Source organism: Seriola lalandi, unplaced genomic scaffold, assembly GCF_002814215.2.
Source record: "Seriola lalandi dorsalis isolate HSWRI2012SDOR001 ecotype SW California unplaced genomic scaffold, Sedor1 jcf7180002055007, whole genome shotgun sequence".
Lineage (NCBI taxonomy): Eukaryota > Metazoa > Chordata > Actinopteri > Carangiformes > Carangidae > Seriola > Seriola lalandi.
The window spans coordinates 164470-182306 of record NW_019525550.1 but is presented as its reverse complement, the minus strand read 5'-3'; the positions used below and the strand labels follow the sequence as shown (position 1 = coordinate 182306).

At 41.0% G+C, this 17837-nt stretch overlaps 2 protein-coding genes across 2 annotated transcripts in view; both read right to left on the bottom strand.

The window, feature by feature from the left end:
• The window catches only part of LOC111647649 (titin-like), a 39437-nt gene extending 39186 nt beyond the window's left edge, over positions 1-251 (bottom strand). Inside the window, exon 1 of the mRNA XM_023397275.2 lies at positions 64-251. The gene's annotated coding sequence lies outside the window, so the exon portion shown is untranslated. The remainder of the gene's footprint in view (positions 1-63) is intronic.
• Positions 252-3794: 3543 nt separating this feature from the next.
• The window catches only part of ccdc141 (coiled-coil domain containing 141), a 31817-nt gene continuing 17774 nt past the window's right edge, over positions 3795-17837 (bottom strand). Inside the window, exons 14-23 of the mRNA XM_087171486.1 lie at positions 13922-14062; positions 13120-13308; positions 12837-13020; positions 11730-11842; positions 11354-11542; positions 11021-11169; positions 10337-10553; positions 8992-9326; positions 6363-7970; positions 3795-4708 (exon numbers count right to left, since the gene is read on the bottom strand). Of these exons, the coding sequence (XP_087027612.1) occupies positions 4429-4708; positions 6363-7970; positions 8992-9326; positions 10337-10553; positions 11021-11169; positions 11354-11542; positions 11730-11842; positions 12837-13020; positions 13120-13308; positions 13922-14062 (3405 nt within the window). The 3' untranslated portion in view covers positions 3795-4428. The remainder of the gene's footprint in view (positions 4709-6362; positions 7971-8991; positions 9327-10336; positions 10554-11020; positions 11170-11353; positions 11543-11729; positions 11843-12836; positions 13021-13119; positions 13309-13921; positions 14063-17837) is intronic.

Sequence of the window (17837 nt, the reverse complement as noted above, 5' to 3'; positions counted from 1 at the left end):
TAGAGGTGTCAGTCAGCTGCAGCTCGTCAATCACCACACTCTGAAAACTTTAAACACACTTACTTGTCTGCACAAGGATGCCTGGGATGCCCAAAGGAGGGCTGACTGCAGAAGATCAGAAAATCTTTATCCAGAAATTTCAGTCAGAAAATCCAAGAGAACAGCTGAGCCTCAAAGGAACCCCACAGAAAAAAACAAAACTACAGGCCGTCAGCGCCGTGTAGTTTTGTTTTTCCTTCTGACAGCAGTCCCTCCAGCCGAGGCGTCCAGGCCGGGAACGCTGACTCTGCTCAGAGCAGGCAGCCGGGCGGCGGGGGGCTTTATACCGCTGTGACATCACAAAGGACGAGCCACGCCATTGGTCGGTGCTGCAGGGAATCATGGGAGGGCAGCAGAGCCATTTTATGCAAGTTGTCACACCTGTCAGCTGGTTTACCTAACGAAGAGAGCGACGAGAGATGTTTCCAGATTTACTCCAAACGTAGAGAAGTGACACATATAACATTATAACTCAGTTATTTTCATTGTGAGTTAATCCAGCTGTTATCACCTCTTCACTTTATAAAATGTCATAAAACAGTTTGTCTGTAGAGCTGAACTGATTCACAACAATATTTAAATTCAGATTCCAGCTCCTCAGATGTGAATATAAATTTCTGAAAAAATAAATCATTTTCAAAAAACTACATCTGAACTGTCACTTCTGGAAATCTGTCTCCATTTCTTTACATTTTATAGGTCAAACAATCAAGAAAATGTCTTTTTAATTCTATAATGTTTCTGTCTTTATTTATTATTAAAAGCAATAAAATAATGGTAAGAAGTAAATTCCTGAAGCCAAAGGTAACTTCATCAACTCACATATCACATATCCTCTAATCTGCATGAAAACTAATTATATGCAGTGAAATAAATATTCAGAATATTCTCCTACAGTTTCTTCTTCTGTTTAAGCAGACGCTGTTTCTCTGGTTTCTAAGTGGATTCTGGAGTTTTATTGTGGTGGGACATCAGAGGACATGACATCATCAGGAACAGATCAACATGGTTCAGGTCTGACTCAGTTAAAATGTGTTAAATTACCGGAGCACAGTGAAGGTTTCATCCTCCCCCTCCTGAATGGAGCTTCATGATACAGGCTCCCAGCTCTGAAATCACAGACTCCATTTCCCAGCATGCATGTGTTGGCCGGAGGTGGTTCCTCTTCCCCCTTGGTGCGCGTGTCATAACCCCAGAACAGCCAATCAGATCAGTGCTGAGTTTATAGAAGGGCCCTGTCAATCAAAGTGACCAATCAGCAGCTCAGACATGTGGTTCACATGTGAGACTCAACTGATCACTTTTCAAATCATCCATTGGTTTTGTTATTGATCTGATGTTTACTTAACTAGATTTGATTTTACATAAAAACATATGATGAGGAAAAAAGTAAAAGTACTTCAAGTAGTTAAGGTATCACATTGATTTTATTTAGTACTTTTACTGTGATACCTTAACTCCATGATGTACTTTTACTGTGATACTTTAACTACATGAAGTACTTTTATTGTGATACTTTAACAACATGAAGTGCTTTTCCTATGATACTTTAACTACATGAAGTACTTTTACTGTAATACTTTAACTCCATGATGTACTTTTACTGTGATACTTTAACTACATGAAGTACTTTTATTGTGATACTTTAACAACATGAAGTATTTTTATTGTAATACTTTAAATAAAGCTGATCGTCCTTGTGTACTTTTACTGTGATACTTTAACTACATGAAGTACTTTTATTGTAATACTTTAAATAAAGCTGATAATACTTGTGTACTTTTACTGTGATACTTTAACTACATGAAGTACTTTTATTGTAATACTTTAAATAAAGCTGATAATACTTGTGTACTTTTACTGTAATACTACATGGAGCTGATGATACTAACATATTTTACACCTGCCAGTTCCTCACTCACTTTGTTGGCTAACGTTAGCTTTCTGTTTAAGCTAGCTCCATTTGTAACCTCGACTGAAATTACTCTGATTATTTGCTCAGAAACTTTTGTATCACCTGTTTTCCTGCATGAAGTCCAGTATCCTCAGATACCTCAGTCATCGCATAGATGTCCTCAGTCTGCCCAGAGTGATAAAACGTTTTCGCGGGAGGAAAAGCACATTTTCACCGCTTGCTACATCCGTCACTTCCAGAGTGAGATAGCTAGTTAGCCGGAGAACACAGCTAGTTAGCCGGAGAACACAGCTAGTTAGCCGGAGAACACAGCTAGTTAGCCGGAGAACACAGCGGAGAGCAGCGGCGCAGTCTGTAGAAATACCGTATTTAAACGTTGGTGTTGACTCGGACAAACATGTTATCATTCTGTTTTTACTGTTCTCCTGCGGTTTGTGGCGGGAACGTTTTGTGAGTGAATCACAGAGTAACGTCCAGAGTGCAGAGAGTTAATGGCGCTACTTACCTGCTAACTACACTGATAATAACTCTTATAAACGCTCTGTGAATTAAACATTTTCCCTTTATAAACATTAAGTTTACAACAACATTTACATTTTCTTTACAGTGGGGTCCAAAAGGTTTCTTTTGCTCAAGAAGGTTCAAACTGAGTGAAATGACCCGGAAGTATCTGAGCGGCAGCCATGATGAGAGCTAGTCGAACTATCTAAGGGATGAGGAAAGGAGCTTCAATGCTTCCTCTCTTGTCTCCTTTAGCAAAGGAAACACTGGGGCTGGGGTCGAAAACTCAAAATAATCTCCTTTCCTAACCACTTCTTCTTGACCTTGATGGAAGACGTCATGAGGTCAATGAAAGATGTGAGGGAGACTTCATGAGGAGTTAGAAAATAATCTGACTCCACTTGTTTGATTTTTTTAAATGAACTTTATCTTTATTACGAGAATAAAATCCTAATTTGAGAATAAAATCATAATATTAAATAAATATTTCAAGAAAAAAAAGTCATAATATTACAAGGATAAAGTTATAATCTTATGATTTTACTGTCAAAATTTTTGATTTTTTTTTCTCAAAGTGGCCCTAATACTCCACCGTACAAAACAAACAGGATTTAAATGTTGAAATACGATAATATGAAAGGAATATACAACTAGAAAGAGCTGAAAAAGCTTAAAGTAGGGAACTGAGTAAGAGATCAGAATAAATTATATTCAGACATAAGTATACTTCACATTTTTTAATACATTTGTTAAGAAAATTTATTTTCAGTGAATTCCACATTGTTCTTCATGATGATACTCAGCTGTATTTTTCTTTCATGTTAACTTATTTCAACATTTCAGTTCTGTTTGTCCATGGTCAGTAAAGAAGGACCTATCGTCCGTGTGTTATAAATAAAGTATAAAATCGAATTATAAATGCAGTGGGATTACTGGACTGAATCTGAAGCATTTCAAAAACAATTAACATGGATTCAGTTGAGTCATTGACGGGGCGTCGAGTGGCGCAGTTGGTTGAGCAGGCGCCCCATATGTAGAGGCTACAGTGCTCGCTGCAGTCGGCCCCGGTTTGAATCCCGCATCGGACAGCCCTTTACTGCATGTCATTCCCCCTCTCTCTGCTTCCCCATTTCCTGTCTCTCTACTGTGCTGTCAATAAAGGCATAAAAAAGCCCCCCAAAAAAATTGAGTCATTGAGGCAGTTTTTTTCCCTCTCAGTTATAATAAATGACACAATAGAAACACAGTCATATTCTACATAGGTCTGTTATAAATACTGTGAATATATTTAAAACCACAAGACATTTATTTATCAGGTAAAGTGAGCAGAAAGAAAAAGTCATCATTTTATATCTTTATTAACATCTTCTACTATCAGTGTTATTGTTATGACTCATCTTCTGTATTCATATACAGTGTGTAGACAGCATTAATGTGATAAAAGATAAATGACCCAAACCTCTCTGTAACAACACAAGATCCATATCTGAGGAGATAATAACTTCTTCTTCTGAATAATATGGAAGCTTATTTCTACCAACAACAGAAAACGAAAAAGTTAAAACTTTGACTCACTTAATATCTGATAATATTAGTTATTTAATTATTTAGTACTTACCCAGCAAGTCAAAATTTTAGACGAGTCAAAAAAGAATTTAGATTTAGAGAATCAAAATTACACTAATATTGATTCTCTACATCTAAGTTTTTATTTCTTATCTCATTTTTTTTCTGACTTTACAGAGTCATAATTTTGGCTTTTCTTAAAAAATGATCAAAATTTAGAAAGTCAAAATTTGGACCTTGAGAGATTTGCTTTTTTTCTCTTTGCGGCACTTTGGATGAAGAATAAACTATTCATGGAGTTATTTTGGAAAACACAAAACACACAGCTGAACCACAATGTTCTTAAAAGTCCAGGTTGTGGAGCTCCAGGTCAAAGGTCATTCAGTTCCTGTGGTGGGAAAGAGTTATTAGAGTAGAATCAGGTAGAGCAGCCACAGGAGAACACACAGGGTACCAAACCAGGTCTGCCAGTCCGTACTGATGATGTCAAACACTTCGGCCACCAGGCACTTATCACTGCTGCTGCTGTTACTAGCCGTCTGCTGCGAGTCGTGATGGTTCGCAACACGCGCCTGGTTTATCCCGCCGTCTGAGCTGGGCGTCTTTGTGTTAAACAGGAAGTGTTTCCTGTCCTCCCTGACCGCTGCCGGGCCCGGATTGGTGGCTGACATGTCTCCATCTTTAAACCTGGAGCGACCACGATGACAGGAAGTCAGACAGCGCACAGCCTCACTCAGAGCCAGGGGAGGCCTGACAACAGCTCTGATACAATACACATAACCCTGACAGCATCACCTGACAGCCAAACACCAGATCTGTGAGTATTGATGTGTGAGATTCAACCTTTATCTTGAAGCAGTTTTTATGTGTCAGTGCTCAGTGTTAGCTTCACAAACAGAATGAAACCACCTGCAGGAATCACAGAACGCACAGTTAACTATCAAACTTATGTTAATCAGTCTCTAAATTAAAGTGAAATTCAGAAAGCAAACAACCAGTGTCTTAGAATTATTAAATGTTGTAATCAAACTGCAATATAGCTTTAACACACACATAAAATGTCACTTCACTTCCAAGCCTCATGTAGATGCCTATGCAATGCTGCGTCCACACTACTATGTTTTCATTTTAAACTCTCCGTTTTCAAGAGTTTTAGAAACAATTGGCCCAGTTTTATTTTGAAAACTCTGGGCTTGCGTTTTATTTTGAAAACTCTGGAGTTGTGCTGTAGTCTGGATGGACAGAAACGGAGACCTTTGTAAACAATGAGGTCACACCCACAGTCTCTCCTGATTGGCTCTCATCAGCCTGGACTACCAGTGGTGAATACAACATGATAATGAATGACAGTGTTACTGACCTTGTTGTCTTTACTAGCAGCTGTTGTTCACTTACATTCTCTGTTTTAATGCTACAACTGTCTTTGCTGCACAGTTACATGTTACACTGATTTTGCTTATTGTTAATGTTTTGAATTATCCTCCCGGCCACCAACCAATCAGCTTGTTGGTGCCAAAGCTAATACAGCACTTGCTAGCTAAAGTTAGCACTATTTCCCCTGAGCAGCATTGGTTATATAGCTTGTCAGCATGTTAACATTATCTTCATAACTGATAGAAAGCCATAAAGACGCACAATCTGTTCAGGTCATAACTTTTCCATTTAAGATAATCCAAGCTAAAAATGTATTTAACTCCTTACAGTCTACAGCATGGTCAGTTGTTGAGGAGGAGTTCATTATTGTGGCTCTATAGGTCGTGCTGATTTTGCACTTTCCACCTTAATTGTAGAGATTTGGGGGGAAAAATGACTCATGAATCATTTCAAACGTTTGTCCCTGTTTCAAATGGAATCCCTGTTTCAAATGAAACACAGAAAGTACCTTGAACATCAATTATGGCTAACTATGTAGCAACATAAATCCAGGGCAACTGGCAGGTGGACCCAGTCACCTTGTGCAATCACCTCATGTTTATTTGGAAAGCTGTAGGAGGCTTATGCTGGTCACCCTGATATACCTTGCTTTCCGCAAGTCATTGTTTCGTCAAATGTAAAACGGCGGTGTCGAGGGCAAAGCACGACCTGAAGAGTCAGAGTAGTCAGATTATCCTGTAAGTTTTACCACGTGGATGAATATGGGACAACCCTTCATTAACATTATCTTTGCTGAGCAGTTTCATCACTCATAAAGCTACCCTCAAGGTGGGTACAAACCCAAAAGTAGTGTAGGTTTACATCACCAACACCACAAAATTAAAAAAGCAAAACTGGTCTACGACTCTAGCAAAGACTGTTATTGAATTAGCTTGTGTTATTGTGGAGCTGGTTGTATGCTACCCACCAGGTGAGTGTGTGCTCTGGGTGTCCCGTCAACTCCACCTCTAGCATCACTGGAGAGCCCCCCATGACGGTAGCTCTAGACAGGGGCCTGGTGAAGCAGAGAGGACCAAGTTTAGAGGCTTTTCCCTGGGGAAGAGACTCTGCCTGGGCCTGGGGAAGAGGAGGAACAGGAAGGGGAGGCCCTTGGATCTGAGGGGTAAGTCTGATCTCCTCACGGATGGCCATGGGCTGACAAATGTCTGGGTCTTGGTCTGAAGTTAGTAGATGAGGTAGAGAGGAAGGGGGTGTGACATGCGGGTTAGCCTGCTGAGCCAAAGCTTGGGTCTGTGCTTCAGACGGAGGAGGAGCAGCGGGCTTGGCGGAGCTGCTGGGGGTCATGCCAGGGTCATGCACACACTGCTTGGTACAGGTGGAGGTCAAGGACTCATGGAGGGAGTAGACTGTCTGATGGCTCTGCTTGCTGCTGAATCTATTACTGCTGGTGATGGAACTGCTGGACATACTGATGTTGTCAACGCTGTTTGGTTCCGGAAGATTGGGTACATCACCACTAGCCTGAGTGAAGGGGCTTTCTTGTTTTGACCTGAAAGTGTTTCTAGCCTGTGACACATTGCAACGACTGTCTGAAGGGGAGGAATGGTAGTAAACAGACTGCTGGCTGACAGAAGTGGTTGTGGTAAGGTTGCTGTTTTGGGGCATGTTCAATGAAGATGATTCCTTGCTGGTTTGCGGGGATGGTACATCCAGATCAAGGCCACTCCTCGAATCTGGGTAAATGTCTTGTGGAAGGTTGCTATCTTTGTGGAGAGCAGAATCTGTGAAACCATGGCTCTGAGTAAACCCTCTGGCCTGGGGGACCGGATTGATCGATGGCATGGTCTTACTCTGGGATAAGGGGCTTTCGTAGGGTGAACTGAGGCTGCTGCAGGACTGTGGCAAAGCGCAACAAGTGTCTGAAGTGGAGGACTGGATGTAAATGGGCTGCTGGGTAACTGTACTGGTGTTGGTCAAACTGTCCCTTTGAGGTTTGGACACTAGGGATGTTTCCTCTCTGATTTGGGAAGAATTTGTGTCTGGATTGAGGCCAGTTTCTGAGTGAGGGAAGGACTGTGTAAAATTCTTGTCTTGACCAATGATATTTCTGGTTTGAGGAAAAGTAGTCCCGCATTTGAAGATCCTCGTTTTTTCTTGAGGGGTCTTGTCCCTGGGGAGATCAGGGTCTGGACCATTAAAGGGTGGCTGGGTAATGGGATCAGTCTTTGGCAAGGTCTCACTTTTGGATGTGAGATTTGGAGAGCTCTTACCCTGGGTACCTGTTCTCCTCTGAGGCTGGTTGTACTGAGTGTTGTGATCATTTAAGGGCTCGGTTTTTGAGGGGGTCTTCCTGTCAGGGACTTCATTTTCCATGTAACAACTGTCTGTAGTGTTGCTGTTGCGGACTGGGTTAGATCCAGAGACAAAACTTGGTTTAGGGATGTCAACAGTCTGGGAGAAGTTAGCTGTGCTGGTTTCTTCAGTCCTCAGGATAGTGCACAGAGTGCTGGTGAGGCGGCTCGGCGCTGGAGCTGCCAACGGACTCTGGACAAACAAAGTGGACTCTGATCTGAACCTGTGACACAAACAAAGGAACAAAATCTTAAATCTGAATGCTCTCCTGGAGAATTAGTGGACTACACCTCATACCAAGAAACTACTACTTCTGCTGTTTCCTGTCTTATCACTATTAGATTATCCTTTAGTAAGGCTGCATATCAACCTCAGTACATTTTGAGCACTTACTGAAAGTATCAAACTGTCAAGTACCTAAAGCTATCATATGCTTTGTCAGGCCGTCTTTACATAGTCTTTGACCAGATGTTTCCTGACTTCAGTCATACCTTAAAACATACTTTTTTATTTGGGTAAAACATGGCTGCTTGTGTTAAGACGAAGTGTAGAGCATGAACATCCACAACCTTCAGAGTCCTACACTAAGTACCAAACCGTTTTTGATGGAACCCAGTCTGCCAAAATGATGACGCAACTTTTGATCCTATATAATATACTACGCCAAATTAAATTAATATGAATCAAACTTTCATAGTTAAGAGACTTATTTGTAGAGCTGTCAAAAATAAATTTTGAATTTGCTCTGCCAACAGCAGCATTTGCTTTGATTAAGGATGATCATACTGTTAAGTTAATCCTCCTGGCATGAATTTATCAAGTTCTTCTTGCAGCATGGTTTGCAGTTTGTCACAATACAGGATTCAGCAGAAGGTGGAACTGAGTTCAATCAGGGGATTTAGTGGACGGGTTATCTAGACACTACTTTAGGTCTGGGTCTGTTTTTCCTGGTTTGGTCAGAACAAGTCCATAAATTAAATTTTTTTCCAGTCTGGTGTGGAAGACATTGAACAGTCCATTGCACTGAGCACTGACACCTGCTCTCTTGGGGTTCAGTATCTTGCCCAAGGACACTTCAACACGACTGGAGGACTGGGGGAGAGAGAATATTCAGGTGTCCACAGACTTTTGGCCACTTAGTGTAGCTTGCTAGTGAGTAGCTAGCTTATGCTGGTGCCTACAAGTATAACAACAAAGGAATGTTGCTGTGTCCTGGTGTGATTTTGATTTGTCCTAAACCAGACCTGGTGCTGCTGTGACGACCGGTGGGAGGAGATGGATCACCCTCTGTCTGACTGGACTCCCTCTGTTGTTGGACTGCACCAGTAGCAGTACCAGTCCCACTGTGCTCTGACTGGACGTGTGACTGTCGGCTGTACTGGCTGACATGAAGGCTGTGGGAACTGAAACAAAAGCCCTCCTCCATGTCCGATTGGAGCATGCTGGACTCTGGTGTCTCTGCCAGCGGCGGGAGGGAAATGTCATCAGGTGACACACACTCATATTCATCATTGGACAACGAGTCCTCTGTCATCACGTCTTGTTGTTGGAGCTCCGCCTCCGACAGGCCTCCTGCATCCTGGGTGAAAAGGACTGAGTATTAGACTGATGAATAGCTGCTGCTTATACAGTATGTACTGCTCACAGGAACAAGGTCGTTGTCCATATATACCTTACTTTACACCAACTCAAATTTATTATTATATATGTATATATATTATATATTATATACTATTTCTAATAGTTTTACGGAGATTCCTGTTTCAAACTTAAAGTTAATCTTTTAAGAAGTGATTTAAAGGATACTACAGGTTTTATCTCAGATGCTCAGACAAGGAAGTCCAAAGCTGAGGGACATGGACAGACTGCACTCACAAAGGATTAATATTTTAGTAGTCTACCTCTGAGCCTGACCATGCAATCCCTTAAATGTCTTCAAAATCTTACAATCTATTCTAGAACCCAAATTGTGCAAACATGCAAGTCTGAGCGTGACCTCTTTTATAGTGAATGATAAACAACCACACCGGGATCATAAAGGCCAAATAGAAGGACTTGAGGTTTTGATTAATTTAGCTGCAGCTCTTTAAGTTTAGTTGATGAGTTGGGCGACATTCATAGTCATCAGGTTTAAGGAGAACATACAGTTGTGTATCATCAGCGTAGATATGGATATTGTGTTTATTGTGTCCCACTAAAGGAAGCTATAATAACCCTTAGATTGCGCCTAAACTTATTTATAAAGGATGTCAACCACAGCGGGGTGAGAGAGGAGCTGTCAAAGACAAGAGATAAAAAAAAAAGAATAATAACTTCAGATTTTGATTCATTTAGTTGCAGAAATTCTGAGCTGAGGAGTTGGGCTATATTTTCATCACCAGGTTTAAGGACAACGTACAGTTGTGTATCATCGGTGTTGAGATAAAATTAAAGCTGTTTTTTTTTTTTTTTTTTTTAAATATGCAGCCCAGTAGCACCATGTAAATGGAAAATAAAAGAGGATCTAAAATTGACCCTGGGGGAACGCCACATGAATTTAACTTACTGCTAAGTAACCTTTAGCGGTGTCATGTTGTGAGGGAACTCTACCTGCTGCCCCGTTTCTTGCATCTCCTTACTCTGAAAATCTCTCTGGACATCAGAGAATGATGGGCCAATCACAGAAGGAGGGGGCGTGGTGAGGGGCTCAGTGTCGACAGACTGTAATTGGCTATGGATGGTGTGGACCCGTCGGTTGGGCTCCACTGGGGAGCATGAGAGGCTGAAGGTGTGGGTGGAGCAGTAGGAGGAGGAGGACCTCTGCTGTCTGTGGCGAAAGGAGATTTTGCATTGAAATCATGGTTCCCAGAGGATAAATCCTAATAACTCTGATCACCTGACATTTAATCTAGCATCACCAACCAAGTCAAAGTTTTGACTTATCCTCCAAATGATCTCACCATGAACTCGTATATGATTTCGGACACATCGTCATGGTCCCCAGAGGATGAATTACAGTGTCATTGGTGATCCCCTGACTTTTGTTCTAGCGCCACCATGAGGTTCACATTTATGGTTTTGAGTGAAATGTCTATGACTATTGGATGGACTATCATGAATGGTTACATTCATGTTCAACAGAGGATGAATCTTACAAATTTAAGTTCATGTTGTAGAAAACCTGAACCCCCAAAAGCCCCAGGTGCAGGGCAGTTGCCCATTTTGCATGGTGGGTACTTCATCTGTGGTTCATGCTTTGGGGAGCAGGAATATGAGCACCTTCAGTCAGTATACCTGCTCTCTGAGATGACCGTCTGTCTGTCAGCCTCCTGACTGCGGTTCTTCTGTAACGGAGGCTTTCTATTGGCTGCAGTCTGCCTCTTCATGGGAACCTCCTTCCCATCGGTCAGTTCGGGGGTGTGGCCTGTCTCTTTCAGCTCATACTGGAAGCACAGGACACAGTCAGAGCTTCAATATCTTAATAATATTTTAGAATAATTTTATTGCAGCCTTACAATAAAAAAGAATTTTATGATGAGAATATGAAACGATTTTTATTTAGTGCAGTTCTTCTAGTTTTTATTTCAGAAGTTTGCCTTCAATAAGACTTCCTGTGATTATCTTCACCATGTCAGCGGCCTCCTGTGTGCTGCGGTTATCTGTCTGCTCCTTCTTTTTCCTCTTTCTGTTTTCCTTCAACTTGTTTTCTTTCTCTTCATCCTTCTCTTCGGTCTGACTCTCTCTCCTCCGCTCCATCTCTCCCTCTTCCTTCATTTCTTTCTCTCTGTCGTTCGGCTGCTGTTTGAGACTCTCCAGCTGAAAACACATTAATGTGCATTTAAAGATTATTATCTGGATCTGCACCAGGTAAGATGTCTTAACAAAAACGATGTTGATATCCTTTAGTGGCCGATTCCAGAGTCTCAAGGGCCTTTAACTGTTGATCGGAGACAAAATGCTGAAAGACCATAAAACTTGAAAATGAAGTGTGTGGAAGTGTTACCTTCAGTTTGGCCTCCAGCTCCATCAGTCCGTCACTCAGCTCTCTGATGGACTCCACCATCTCTGAGTGTTTACTGACCGTCTTCTCTATGTACCGCCGCCCCTCCTCCGATCCTGAAACACACACACACACACACACACACACACACACACACACACACACACACAAATTTTTTACTATTTTTATTACTTTCATGTTTATGCTTCTTTAAACACACTTTGGCACAATGTAATCAATGAATGAGTATTTCTTAATATTGTGGAGGAAATTATGATTTGTTAACATCCACATTTGTCTTGACTGATATATGGTGATCGTCTAAATCATGTGTTTGTAAATGTCTGTACTGATCCCATCACAGCAGCATTATAACAATTATGCCAAATAAATTCATTTTAACGAACTGCCTTTGATCAGAGGATCCTTCTGGATCAGTGGTTGTTGTTCATGGTTTCTGTACGTGGAAACATTAGAGTGGAGCAGCTAATTTGAAACATAGAAATTCTGATTTGATTGAAAAATACAACTACACACTGATTTTTTTTGTAACAAGTGAAAAGACCAAAAGCTTCAGAACTGGTTTTATCTTTATGCACTTTGTTCTTTAAATTTATCGTAAGTTTTATAAGAAAATATGAATTAGAAATTAACCAGTCAGAAAAAAGTAGTGACTTGAAAAGGACAATATTTCCCTCTGAAATCAGGAGATTGTGGTTCAATAGGGTTGTAATTACTGCACAAATGATAATAACAGCCTATCATCAGGAAATTGTTGTATTTTACCAATTAAAAAAATTTAAATAAATGAGTAATTCCTCCTTTCCATGCTGCCTGGTATATGGCCGGGTGGTTTGGTGACCACTGAGCTAAAGGCATTCAATAAAAAGTTTGAATGATGAGATAAATGTAATAAATTTAAAATCATAAGTGATGAGCAAAAGTACAACTGTTAAACTGACCTAGAGTTCACAGTTATTACACTATCCACTTTTATATTATCAGTATTGTGTTAAATACTGTGACATGTGATATGATAATAAATTGATGTGACAGAACTAAGGGGATCTGTCAGACACAGCTGCCCTTTCAGAATAAAAGCATCCTCACCGTGCAGTCTGACAGCCAGCTCAGTGATCTGACTGATCCTCTCCTCCTGCTGAGGAACCGTTGGCCACACAAACTTCTCAAACTGGCGGTGGAGGACAGAGACGGCTTCAGTGCTGCGACACTCCGAGGAAAACTTCCCCACGCGAGCGATGGTCGCACTCGCCTCCTCACACCAGAACTGATACTATTAACACAAGCCAACACGTAAACATAAAACATAAATGATTTCAACTGATTTTAAACTTGCTGTCAATAGATCATTTTTATTTTTGGTATGAATCACCTCCTCCATGGCTTGCTGCAGTCTGCTGGTCATGTCCAGTGTTTTTTGGTGTTCGCAGAGGCTTCGCTCAAACTCTCCCATCTGTCTCTGCAGCTCGTTGATGGCGTCCTCCACCTCCCGGATCACGCCCCCGTCCTTGACCTCTGACCCCAGCCGGGCCGTCACTCCCTGCAGGCGTTTCCTGAGTACCTACAGGATCAGACCGTGACAGACACACCTCTTTTTAATGTGATGACATGCAGATTAAAATCACAGTCGTCAGGTGTTTTCATCAGTGTTGTAATTTATACATCAACGAACCAGAGAAGAAACAGGAAGAGCACAAATAACAAAGACGGTTGTTATATCATAAAGAGGCACATGTGACTAACCTGATGGAAACAGATTTTTCTGATACATCGTCACATTGCGATACCTGTTTCTTCTACTGTGGACACATGTATGGTATTCCTATGTGCAATATTTATGGTTTAAAGGCCAGATTTGGATTTGTTCCATTGTTTGATCCATGGCAAGAAAAACAGAACAATTGATCGTGACTGTTGTTTCGTGGTGGTTTGCATCTCCAGTGAGAATGTACAGTCTCACAGTGCGGTGAGTTATAAAGGAAACAGGGGGAGAGAGAAGTATGATGTGCTCGTCTCCATCTGGAGTCAAACCAGGGATGCTGCTGGTATGTGGCCTACATCCCAACAACTAAACCACAGGGGAACCCCCAAACTGGGGTGGTTGCACTGTGTCTACATCTCGGGCTCAGACCAGGTTTGTAATGAAAGGAGGACAGTTAAAGAGGTGGACATACCTGCAGCTTCTCCTCGTACAGCTTCATCTGCTGCAGCTGGTTCCTGACGGCCTTCGTGTTCCTGGTCCTGTCGTTTCTCTTCAGGTAGTTAAACTTCAGGTTGTTGAACCGCTTCTTCAGCTCCTTAAAGGAGTCACGAAGCTGAAAAATTACACATCAAACAATCAATCACCTGAGTCCATCAGCTGGTTTTACATAAAGAGGATGGTCGGTCCTTAAACATCACACAAATTGGAAATACTTCCCTATTGTTTAGGTGATGGATTTTGTTTTTCAACAAAATAATATCAATATAAATATTGGTAAAGACAATTAGTTTCCTTAAGCCAAAAGTTCCATGTGAGGATTTCATACTTGGTCTGATAAGAGCAAACACCAATGTAATATTCCATCATTATATGAAACAAAGGCAATCTTTGCATTTTTGAAGCTGCAACCATCATAGATTTTTTATTTTTAATCAAGTGGTTGGTCCAGACCAAAATATCTCCACAACCATTTGCTGGATGAAATTTTGTACTGACAGTCGTGGTCCACAGAAGTTGAATCCTTTAAGACGTTACAGTGTTTCCCTGAATTCTCTGCTAGTGACACCATGAATGACATTTTTGGTTCTGCATGGAATATCTCAAAAACTATTGGATGGATTACCATGTCATTTAACATTCATGATCCCCTCAGGATGAACTGTAATAACTTTTTATCTTCCACCAGCATCAGTTTTACTTGTATAGTACTTTGGTTTATGACCAAATATCTGCCCAACTATAATGATGGTCCCATCCCTATAAGAAAAACAAAAATTTCAACCTGGTGGTGGCGCTAAAGGTAAAATCAGGAGATAGCTTATGTAAGTAAGATTCATCCTCTGGCAACCATAAATAAATAAATTTGGTATGGCTAAAAATATTTATTTACAGAACATCTTATTGTATAGTATATCCTTTATATCTGATCTTTGTTCAGAGCTGAGCTAGCTGGGTTGTAGCTTGGTGTGGTTGTAATTCCATGTAGATGGAGCTTTGGTAAGATTATTTTTAGAGCAGGAGGATCTAAATCCAGCGGGACATTTCTGCTTCTGACAGGAGGAGCCGCGGTGTCAGATGACTGATCTGTCAGCTAAAGACAGCTGAGAGAGAGAGAGCACAGCAGACAGAGACAGTGTAGTCCATGAAGAAGTTGACATCAGAGACTGAGGAGGTTGAACTGTTTTTCTAACACTGAGGTGGCGAGGGAGTGTTAGGTTGTTGCTTCAGAGTCCTCAGTCGTCTGGGGAAACCCGGGTTGAGCAACAGAAAGGGTTACCAGAGTAACAAGGGGTTACTCTAGTGGATTACCCACATCTACCAGGATGTATCAGGAGGTAATATCTTGAGTTTACCATGAAGTGACTCAACTAACACAGAGAACCATGAGGTACCATCATACAGTAACACAAACTACCCTAAACTATCACGACATGCAACAGAAGATCATTAATTACACCAAAATGATTACCACAAAGTGCTATGAACTGCCTCAAAGTACCATGGCCATTAAAGACCCCGGAAGATCATCAGGTACTCCAAAAGATTAAATTGAAGTATTGTAAAATACCCCAGACTGCTATGAAATATCCCTGAAGACCATGAAGTACATTCAACTACTTCCAAGGCCCAAAGAAATTACCATACAGTAACAAGAACTACCACAAAGCATCATGGACTATTCCAGGAGTACCATAAAGTACACATGACATATCCCAGAAGACCATAAAGTGCAAGTGCAATAAACTACCCACAAGGACCATTAAGTATCCCAGAGAGATACTGTAGAGTACAAGGACGTACTGCAAAGTAACATGAACTATTCCAGAAGTAGCATGAAGTACTCCAGAACATTGTTGGTTGAAATCCATGAAAAATCACATACAACCAGGTTAAGCAAGTGTTTGGAGCACCAGTGATTACCCATAACTACTTCAATATACCAGGAAGTACATTGTGCTAACCATGAAGTAGCAGGACATACCAAAAAGCCATTAAGTACCATAAAGTATGCCTGAGGACAGTACACTAAATATATTACTAGGAAGTACCAGTAAGTATCATGGACTATACCTGAGTACTATAAAGTAACCCAGAAGACCATTAAGTACTATCAACTACCTCTCAGGGAGATTAAGACCCCCAAATAGATACTATAGAGTCCCAGGAAGTACTGCAAAGTATTACAAACTATTCTACAGTAACATGAAGTAGCACAGAAAGATTTTTGGTTCAAATCACTGAATCATCAGGAAAGACCTGGGTTCAGCAAGAGTTTGGAACTGCATGCAACTACCAGGAGGTTGCAGAAAGAACCACAAAACGATGACCAACATGTACTGTAGACCATGAAGATGCACAAAAAAGATTACTAAAAAGTACCACAAACTAAAAACCCTCCTAAAAACCATGAAGTAGCCTACCCTAAAAAAGACCACAAAGCACCCCATGGGACCTTTGTAATATCCCAAAGAGATAATTGGTATGAACCTTATGGTGCCCCAGTATACCATGATCTACCCTGTAGTACCTCAGATAACTAAACCATGAAGTACGCACCCACACTTTGTATACAAACTTAATTCAAATACCCTTCAGAGTTCAGCTGGTGGACTCTAGGATGAAGTACTGTAACTCTGGGGAGCATTAGCAAGAACCAAAAATACTCTGAATGTCTGTGTTGACAATCACCAATTCACCAATCACCAAAAATAGAACCAGTTCTCAACAACAAGTCATGTTTTAATCATCACGTTCCAGCAACAAATTCATGTAGATCCCCTTCAGGTGACTCAGCAGTGTGGAAACAAACAAGTCCAAAGGGTCATAGTCATGTTGGGTCTCACTTCTTCCCTTTACCCTCAAGCTCACCCCTCATCCATCTGAGTGTTCATGGTGTACTTAGTGGTGGTGTACCATTACAGAGCAGTGACAGTTAAGCCCTATTCCCTCTCCATCCAAATGGAAATTTTTGACGAGTGATCTTGTCATGAAGGGTTCCTATAGCACCTTGAGAAAAGTTCAAGAAAAAGATGTAGTCGGTCACAACTGCTCACAGACATCACAGTGCCATCACTCGCTGTTGATACAACCAGTCCTGGATTCATATTGGCAATTTATGTGCAATCAAGACTCGCAACATAAGTAAAGTTAAATTAAGGGTAATATTCTGCCTGATGAAGTCTACAGATGCCAAGACATTTCCTGAGAATGATAGGATGGCTACGTCCTTAAGAACAAAAACAGTAAAAGAAGCTGAACCTTCTGCAATTCTATTTTGAAATGAAAGCAGAAAATATAAAGAAAGTAGACTTCATGGAGGTACATACAAAATCTACATTAATGCAGAATTTCAGACTTGATGAAAAAGTTTGACAAACCTTTGACAGATCTTTTCAAAGCTTTTGGGATGAGGTTGGTCTTGGCCTTTGTTGATGTGTTAATGATGAACTCGGGCTGACATATTGACATCAAAAGCTGTGGTTCACAGCTTCAGTACCATTGTGATGATGATGTGGACAAGTTACAAATGTTTCCTGTTTTATGTTGCCATCTCAACTCTAAAGGTGGTGACTCCAAAACAAGGCCAAAGGAAACAAAACCTTATTCTAAGCCATCATTAGGAACATTTACTTATGAGGATAACGGTCGGGGACCTTTGTTGCAGCTTGTATCACGATTGCAGCTGAATGCACTGTATGCCCCTGAAGAGGGAGTGACTATTCCCTGAGGTACACCCAGGATCTGATCTGGCTTCCATCAACCATTCCCCAAACTGACACTGATGGTGGCGACCCTGGAGATGGTGTAAATCATGTGAGTGCACATGACTTAGATTCACGTTTACATCACCAAGCTGTCTTTTTTCTTGCTATGTTTTGTCGCATTGC